General features: G+C 36.4%; 1 protein-coding gene across 1 annotated transcript in view; it reads left to right on the forward strand.

Annotated features, from left to right (window-relative positions):
• Nucleotides 1–7386, forward strand: part of DISC1 (DISC1 scaffold protein) — a 38874-nt gene extending 31488 nt beyond the window's left edge. Inside the window, exons 6-8 of the mRNA XM_015819887.2 lie at nucleotides 1263–1317; nucleotides 2926–3028; nucleotides 6967–7386. Of these exons, the coding sequence (XP_015675373.1) occupies nucleotides 1263–1317; nucleotides 2926–3028; nucleotides 6967–7163 (355 nt within the window). The 3' untranslated portion in view covers nucleotides 7164–7386. The remainder of the gene's footprint in view (nucleotides 1–1262; nucleotides 1318–2925; nucleotides 3029–6966) is intronic.
• Nucleotides 7387–9568: the final 2182 nt, after the last annotated feature.

Below are 9568 nucleotides of genomic sequence, written 5' to 3' on the forward strand. Positions count from 1 at the left end.
CTGAGTGAAGAATCCAGTCTTCATGGTTCTTCTAAACAGCAGCAGAGAAGGGTTTATCTACTATAGCAACAACAGCAATACTTTAAAAAGCTACTCCTTAAGCTATACAGTAGTAATTGGTAGCAAAAGTGAATACTCCAGTATTGAATCTAGGGTATTTTCTGCTTATTCACAAGATATAATTTATCCAATAAGCTTTTTTTTCATTGCTGTTTAACCAGTAAAGTACAAAAATAAGCCAAATGGTATTATAGTTAAACAGTTTTCTTGTTAACAAGATGAGCAAACACCAGAGAAAATTCACAGGTAGAAACTGCAAGTGCCAAGGAATTATTAGAAGCCCTGATGGATTTGTGTTGTGTTGCTGAAGGGCAAAGAAACCATTTCATTCTTAATAGAATTTTGCTATATACTTTTCATTGATGTAAGTTTCAGCAGAGAGAAATCCCCCGTAGTATCGAATTTGTCCTCTTTCAAAGGAGTTGGATTAGATCTGTTTTGAAGGTCATGCCTTTTAATGACATTTGGCGAAAGATTTCAGGTCTTTGGTAGAGCCAGGAGTCTTCATTCCCATTTTGGAGTCTCTTGATAAGTAAAGTCCAGTGCTTTTTTCAACCCTCATCAGTCTCATCCCATTTGTATAGTTGCTTTATTTAGTATGCTGTATGGAAGAGTTGGTTTCCAGATTGATAAAGATTTCAAGCAACTTGATGCAAACAACCAATGACAAGCTTCGCTATTACCACTATAGAGAAAATCTTTTTGCTGGATTATAGGAAGGTTTAAAACAAAATCCAAAAGTCTCTATAATATATAGAGAAATATATTAATTCTAAATTGAAAATAATTTAGTTTCCGGAAACCTTATGACCTCATTTTAGTCATCTCAATAAATCTTGTTAAGGAGAACTTATGAATAGAAAAGAATAATTTCATTTGGGGACAGCACTAAAAAAGCCTGACCCACAAACGCTAAAGAAATCAGGAAATCCAGGCAGTTCAAATGAATATAAGGGTTTATCGCAAGCTTAAGTTCTCTGCAAAAATCTGAACTACAACAATCAAAGCAAATTTGAGGTAGATAAGAGTCAATGGAATTCAAAGTGGGCTGGACTTAGATTTCTTGTGGGTGTGAAGGTTGTTGGTAATCAGTTGCACTTGTTATGTTTTAATAGGTTTACCTGAAGTTGGTGGTGCTTCTGAATATGTGTGTGAGGGATTAAAAACAATATCAGATTTTAATACTAATTTGTTATTTCTAGGCTTCAAGAAAAAATGCAGTCCCTTAATATATCGATGACAGAAACTGCTGCTGAAGTAAGTAAAATCAAACTGTTGTTTTCCCCTGCACTAATGAGTCAGTGAGTTACTGTACATTAGTGAAAGACACCAAACTGCCTTAAGCAAGATCCAGCAGGTTCTTATTTTTGAATATCAAATTTGGTGATATTTAGATTATTGCAATGTGTGTTACATTATTGCAATGTGTGTTAGATTATTGCAATGTGTGTTACATGGGGCTGCCCTTGAAAATGATTGAGTCAGGTGCCATTGATACAAAATACAACAGCCCATCTACTAACTGGGAAGAGTTTGTCTAGTACAGGGATAGTCAACCTTGGCTCTTTTATGACTCGTGGACTTCAATTCCCAGAATTCCTGAGCCAGCTTAGCTGGCTCAGGAATTCTGGGAGTTGAAGTCCACGAGTCATAAAAGAGCCAAGGTTGACTACCCCTGGTCTAGTACATTATACATGTCTTCCGTCATTGTGATGGTTGTCAGCCAGCTTTCAGGTCCAATCCAAGAGTCTGGTTTTAACCTATGAAATCTCACATATCTTTGTCACTTCAACTTTCCTTGCTGGTTTCATCTTGATCTGAGACAGGCAACTGAGATTTCCCACCCTTCATGAATTGAAAGGAGTGGGGATACAGAAGGACACTTTTCTTTGTCACAACACAAATGTTAGGAATATGTCACCCTGGGATACAGAGAGTTAAAATCATATTCTTCTTTTGTAAGGCAATAAAACTATTTGTTCCATCAAGGCTTTGGTTTGGATATTGCTCCTTGTCTTATTTTGGGTGGCTGCATTTTAATTTCAAACTGATAAGCACTGAGCCACTTATGTGCAGTTATTTTTAACTGCAAAAGCACTTTATACTACTTCCTTGGGGCCATCTGAATTTAGCTGCCTTCTTGATCAAAAAAGAGTTACACTAATGAGAAGTGTGGACTCTTATTTTGAGAACTATAAGCTGTCATAGCTTTGCCCAATATGTCTTGGAACAAGGCACTATTCCAGCAGTTCCATCATGGCATGAAAGGAAAGAGTAGGGCTAAGTTGTTCATCTGGTTCAAGTCTATTTTGATTTTCAAAAAGCAGGGATACTGGGTGTTTTGAATTCATGCCTGAAAAGGCCTTCTGACTTGCATAGTAACTATGTGACTCTAGGAATTTACGCTTCTGAATTATGCATCTGAATTGAGGAATTGCTGAGAGCACACATAGGCTCTTCTGAAGCATCTTTTTGACTTTGTATCTGAAGCACAACACATTCCATTCAGCAGTTACTGACAATTAACAAGATATTTGCAGAAAGTTCAGACATCTGCGATTTTTTTTGCCAGTTTTGGCCTTTTGTCTGAAATACGATCCCATGATATCTGCTTCTCTTCTTTCTTTGTGATTATTTTGTCTCTGATTTGCCCATTGCTAATTAAAGTGCTGTTTATGTTGGAAAGCTGTACTGTACTGTGGGGGTAAACGATTTTCAGCAAAGTTGCACATTACTTTCTATTCATCTTGATTGTTGTATTGAAATGATACATGTCTTGTAACCAAGACAACCTGACATGCCTTTGTATTTCCTTGCATTTTTATATGAATGAAATCCATATCAAGGCTGCCTGTTTCCATCTAGGTATGTACTAGTCAGAGGCTCTGCAGTATGTTAAGGAAAAAAGTGAGACACATTGAGATTCAACTTCCAGCTCTTCTTGAAACGAAAATGCTTGCTGCATCAGGTAATTATTGATGGAATAGGAAGATACCAAAATGTTTCATGACAGAGAATTCTTCACCAGAATTAGAATTCTTAAAAAAGTCAGGAACAAATTATTTAAGTCACCGTGGGCTTTTGCGAGAGAGGGGGGAGAAATGAAAATAAAGGGTGCAAGGATTAGGATGTATCTGATTTAAATTGCACTCCTGTGGAATAGAACAGTTGGCAGTTTCTTCCTCATTAGATCATAAACAGCTACTATTGCAATGAAAATATTATTCATCTTCAAAAGAGCTGTCTGTCTACCCCCCTCTCATCTGTAGCCTTTACATTTAAGGTTTTCAATGTAGTTTTGGTGTTCTTGCAGTTTATTTGGTATGCATTTGATTTTTAAATGTTTTTATGAATTGGTTACACATCATCTTAGACAGGCTTCACTGATTGAGGTGGCTTATCAATTTATTAAATAAGTACATAGAGAAACCTACAAAAAAAACCCCTTCTAGACTAGCCATTCTTTATAATATCTATTTAAAGAAACAGACATATCCAATTACAGCATATCTTAACTCAAAGACACAATGGCTGAAATGGGGTTGAAAGGTGTCCAAGTCACTTTTCCTCTTAGAAATCCCATTAGAAATTCCCTTTGTTAGTTGGGAATTTTTCTACTAGCCAGGTTCAGAATTTACTTTTACAGATATTTGTCCTCAGAATTACTGGGAACAAAGAAGTCCAAAGAGGAACAAGGAAGGATACGAGTCATGCAGCATTTAAATCCTTCCCAAACGAAGGAGATGGTCACCATGCTAGCATGGGGATAGGCCAATGCTTCTTAATTCTTAACATACTGAATTTCTAGTGGAAATTCCAAAAAACAATAATTTCTCTGTTCCACTAAAATGCAACTGCATTACTCCAGAAAAAAATAATTGGGTCAGTTGGGTTTTAGAAATAATAATACATAACATAACATCCCAGACTTAATAATTGTTGTTAAGAAAGATTAAAAAAAAGGTCTGGATAGTGAACTTTGCAGCACTTGGACATAGCAAAACAGTTGAGGAAGAATTGGAGAAAATTACAAAATATAAAAATGTATAAGTAGAAACAGGAGTACAATGACTATGGCAAAAGAAAGCAAAGATAATACGAATATTCACTGCCTGAGCACAGACTGACTAACAGCAGACAACAGCATGACAAAGTAGCAACAATGTTGCCAGCAAGAAATACCATTTGCCTGCAGGCAAGAAATGGTGGGGCCACAAAACAGACAAAGTAATAGAAAATGAAGAATCTAAAGTGCTCTGGGACTTTAGAATTCAAGCAGGCACTTAATAGCTGCCAATAAGAAAGATAAAATGAAGTATGGATAGTGGATGTTGTAATACCTGGAGACAGCAGAATAGAACTGGAGAAAATTACAAAATACAAAGACCTGCAAACAGAGGTAGAATGACTATGGCAAAGAAAGTACAGTAAAGATAGTACTGATAGTAATAGACGTCTTGGGTACAATCCCTAAAGAATTGGAGACCCACTTGATTACCATTGGCACTGAGAAATAATCACCATCTATCAATTGCAAAAGGTAGCTTTCTTTGGACCATCTTTCATCCTTCGCTGATACCTTTGATACTACGAAACAACATCTTCCTACTCCCAGATTTTTAATAATAATAATAATAATAATAATAATAATAATAATAATAATAATAATAATAATAATAATAATAATAATAATAATAATAATAATAATAAAGTTGGAAGGGACCTTAGAGGTCATCTAGTCCAACCCCCTGCTCAGGCAGGAAACCCTATACCATTTCAGACAAGTGGCTGTCCAGTCTCTTCTTAAAAACTTCCAGTGTTGGAGCATTCACCACTTCTGGAGACAGGTTGTTCCACTGGTTAATTGTTCTAACTGTCAGGAAGTTTCTCCTTAGTTCTAAGTTGCTTCTCTCCTTGATCAGTTTCCATCCGTTGCTTCTCGTCCTGCCCTCAGGCACCTTGGAAAATAGCTTGACTCCCTCTTCTTTGTGGCAGCCCCTGAGATATTGGAACACTGCTATCATGTCCCCCCTCATCCTTCTCTTCGTTAAACTAGACATACCCAATTCCAGCAGCCTTTCCTTATATGCTTTGGCCTCCAGTCCCCTGATCATCTTTGTTGCTTTTTTTGGGAAGGACTCAATATGTGGATAAATATACCAAATCCATTCTTAACATTATACTGACTGTGTGACCAACCATCATTTGCTAAACTTGCTTTCTGATTTTCAACGAGTGAAGAAAATCATTCTGAGCACTATCTACATTTTTCTCCCTCAGCTTTTTGGGGAGCCATTTGCATTTCAAATGTTGGAAAGGCTTGGATGCTTGCTTAATAAGACCTGCCAAGTATATGGAGGTGATGAAACCAGAAAGTCTAGCAATGAAACCATTACAGTGTGCAGTTTCAGTGACGTATAAATCTGTCAAGAAAAATGAAGAATTGTATTAATTAAATTATATTAACTGTTTCCCAGAAGAATGTTTACTTAGTCTTTAAAAAAAATAACATTAGAATGCCATATCACTTGGTGTTTTCTATCGCTGGGGCAGATTTATGCAGATATGTTTGGAAAAGAGTCCTCATGTGGTTTTTAAAAAGTGCCAATTTTAGTTACTGTGATTGAGGTCAGGAGTTCACTGCTGGCACTTTAAGAGAGTGACATGATAATTTCTTGATGAGTTTTTGATATTTCACCTCAGAATTGAAGTCACATTTCTTGCTGCCATAAAGTAAAATAATAAGAAAAGCAAACAAGGGCAGATTTGTCTCCAGAGCATATATTAGAGACAGAAATGCTTATAAATTATTAACTGGGGTATGGGGCGTATTTCATCAGCACTTCAAGTCTTGATATTAAGTTTCCTTCTGGGAATTAATAATCATTCAGTAAGCATAAAACTTTAATAATGAGGATGGTATCTTCTCCCTGACCTTTCAAAACAAAATAGAGTGACTTCTAATTACAGAATCTTGATTTTGAGAATGATGAGGGAATAAATGTAGCCGTAGTTGGTAACAGATTTTTTGGGCTAAGAAAATTAAGTCCAGCTTAGAAGGGTTGTGCCATGGCTGTCCAAATGTTATTGCAGGGCAATATCTGGCATCGCTGATAAGATATTATTGCATTGCATTTATTGTTATTTTAATGAATGAATGAATTATTTATTATTAAATCATTATTAAAAATAAAATTATGCATTAATTTATTAAGATTGAATCTCACTCATGTCAGAAGCACCAAGTATTAGCTGGCAACATCACTGTTGCCTGAGGGACATCCAGTTGGGGGCTCCTTTCATGTCCCCAGTAGGAGCTGGAGCGAAGAATAGGAGCTCAGCCCACCCCATGGCAGAACTCAGGTCTCGAACGCAGGCTTGCTGCCTGTCAAGCCAGCATCCTAACCATACAAGCCACCGTGCTCCTAATTTATCAAGATTATTTATTCATTATTTTGAATATTGTATTATCATTCTATTAACAGGTTAGGGATAGATAGTCATGAAGATAATATATCTCTGTGGTTGCTAGGAATAAAAAACAACTTGATGGTACATAATCAATCAATCAATCAATCAAGAAGGCTTATTATAGTATTTAATCATTAGATGCATCCATCTTTCTCGATAGGTGAACAGAAATGCTCAAGCAGATTAAACTTCTAGCTTACTGTGCAACCAATATATAATAATAACAACTGTTTACATTTATATTTTAATTGATTGTCAACCGCCTTGAGAAAACAAAAACAACAATGAATACATTAAATACGCGTTCATTGCTCATGTTGTATGTGCTATACAAGTGGCTAGTTCTTTAGTTTTTGTAACAGTCTATTTAAAAAGTCAAAGTTTTGTTTCTTCCCTGTCTTTAACTCTTCCTAATCTCATCTGTTCAATGCACAGGAGGTAATTTCTGTACTGCTAAAGATCTTGCAGTAGAAATTCAATCACTAACGGCTGAAAGAGACTGCCTGAAAGGGCTGCTCAGTAAATGGTCAACTCTGAATGCCCAAAATATCCAAAAACTAGAGAGAGTGAAAGAACGTTACAAGAGACTGAAGGAAGAAACAGAGCAAGAAGAGTTTGCGTTTGGTGAGTAGAGCAATTTGCCAGCTCTCGGGGTGACGGAGGTCTGCCATTTTTATGCAGGATGACATCTAGGGTTCTGCTTCATTTGACAAGCAATAATGTAATTTATATGATGTTCTAAAGAAAGCTCTCTGAACGGCAATTCTTCCAGGAGCTTTGACGTATACCACATCTTAAGGGCTGTCAGCTTCTGTCCCTGTCATTTATGAGTGACTTTTTTTGGCTTGCTTTGTATATGGGGGTAGCTTTCTTTTTTTAGATATATCAATAAAAGGTAATACAAACTAAAAAGAAAAAAAGAAAAGGGGGGAAAAAGATTGCAAGAAAGCAACCCCTCCAAAAAATACTAAGGACATCCTCTCTAGAAAGGATCTTCCCACCAACATCACAACGTATAAACAATTTCATAATCTCTTTACCTCTTCTTAGTTAACAAATATAAAACTCATCATCTAATAACCCATTTCTTAACAATAGGGAAATCAAATAAGCAATGCCTTCTCCAATCCAATTATCAGCAAAAGTCTAAACAGAGCTCTAAAAGAGAGCCAGTTTGGTCTAGTGGTTATGGCACCAGGCTAGGAAAAAAAGAGAAGATGAGTTCAGATTCTGCCTTATACCATGAAAGCCAACTAGGTGACCTTGGGCCAATCACTCTCTCTTAGCCCAACTCACTTCACAGGGTTGTTGTTGTGGAGGAGAAAGATCTATTGGATATATTTTCTGCCTTGGGTTATTTGTAAAAGAAATAAAGGCAGGAAATGAATGAATAAATGAAAGTATGAATGAATGAATATATATCTATATCTATATTTATCTATATATCTATATCTATATATAGTATAAAAAACCTAAACTAAACTAAATTAAAGTTTAATATAACAAAGAGAGACCATTTTTTAAAAAAGACAAGCTCTAATATACATTTTTCTGATTCCAAATCCCAATTCCAAAGAAAAGCACCCCAAATAGCAGCATTAAGTAAACGTCCCATATTTCAGCTTTAAATTATAAACAAATCCACATATATAAAATAATCCTAGTGTCCTAATATAAACAAAAAAATAAATTTTAACATAACAAAGAGAGTTAACGTCTCCTTTAAAAAGAATAAGTTCACAAAACTTCTTTACTTTAAGTAAAAAGACAGACATAGAGCCAGTTTAAATGTTAAAAAATAGGATATATAAGTTAACTGAAGGGGAAAATTCTTAAACACCATTTTACATGTAATTAAATATAGTATGCACCATTTTTCTAGTCAAGATATCAGCAAATCCAAAAAGAACCATAAAAAATGTCCCATTTTAATCCTGGTCAAATAAACTGATGCTATATTCCTTTTTTTATACAAAGCAATCTTTCTCTATAATGCATTCAGATGGTTATTAACAATTGTTATTAATTTCTTCAATACTTTAAGCAGTCTCCTTTGTAAGAGAAACAAACAGATGATTCTGTGGAAGGTGGTAGACTGAAAACAGCCCCATGAAAAATGGAGCTGATGTTTGCAGCTGTGAATAGAGAGCCGACAGGTAGATTGTGTCCCATGACTCTCTCTGGACAAAGAGAGGATGTGAGATTGCCCAAGCTATGCTTCTTACATTGTTTCTCATGAGAAGATCACAAGATACTAGTCTCCAGAGGAGGAGGGAGAATTGGGAGATGTGTGAATTTGCCACAATTGATCCAGCCACAAATGGTGACTTTTTAGAGCAGTGGTTCTCAACCTTTTTAATGCCGCGACCCCAACCGGTCGTAAGTCGAGGACTAAACCGGTTGTAAGTCGAGGACTAAACCGGTCATAAGTCAAGGACTACCCAACTGGTCATAAGTCGAGGACTTTCCCTGCCCAGGAGCGCCACACATGCGTGGTTCCGCCCCCTGCGCTGGCCGAGGTGTAGCTGGCAAGCGGCAGAGACGGAGCAGGCCGACCACCAGCTGGCCCAGCCCAAGGGAGGTAAGGCACCCGCCGGAAAAGGGGAAAAAAATGGCGGACAAAAAAAATGGACAAAAAAAATGGCAGACAGCCTTGCTTGGCGACCCCCGTGAAATGGTCGATCGACCCCAAATGGGGTCCCGACCCACAGGTTGAGAACCACTGTTTTAGAGGATGCTAAATTTGCACTTCTTTTGCTGACCACTTTTGGAAATTGGCTATTAACTGCTTCAAATACGTTAGACAGTTTCAAATGGACAAAATTGGTAAACACTGGGAGAATGCATTCAGCTCTTAATATAAGAAAATGAAGATCCATTTTTATAATCATTAAGAATTTAAAACAAATAGTAAAAAAGCAAGAGTATTGTCTCTAAAAAGTTTTAAATGAATTGAGGGCTCAGAAAACACTGGAAAATTGGATTTTGAATATTAAGATTTTGAAATTATTTTTAAAGAATAAAATGCATGTTTGTG

The sequence above is a fragment of the Protobothrops mucrosquamatus genome, unplaced genomic scaffold, assembly GCF_001527695.2.
Source record: "Protobothrops mucrosquamatus isolate PMUCROS unplaced genomic scaffold, P.Mucros_1.0 scaffold1010, whole genome shotgun sequence".
Taxonomy (NCBI): domain Eukaryota; kingdom Metazoa; phylum Chordata; class Lepidosauria; order Squamata; family Viperidae; genus Protobothrops; species Protobothrops mucrosquamatus.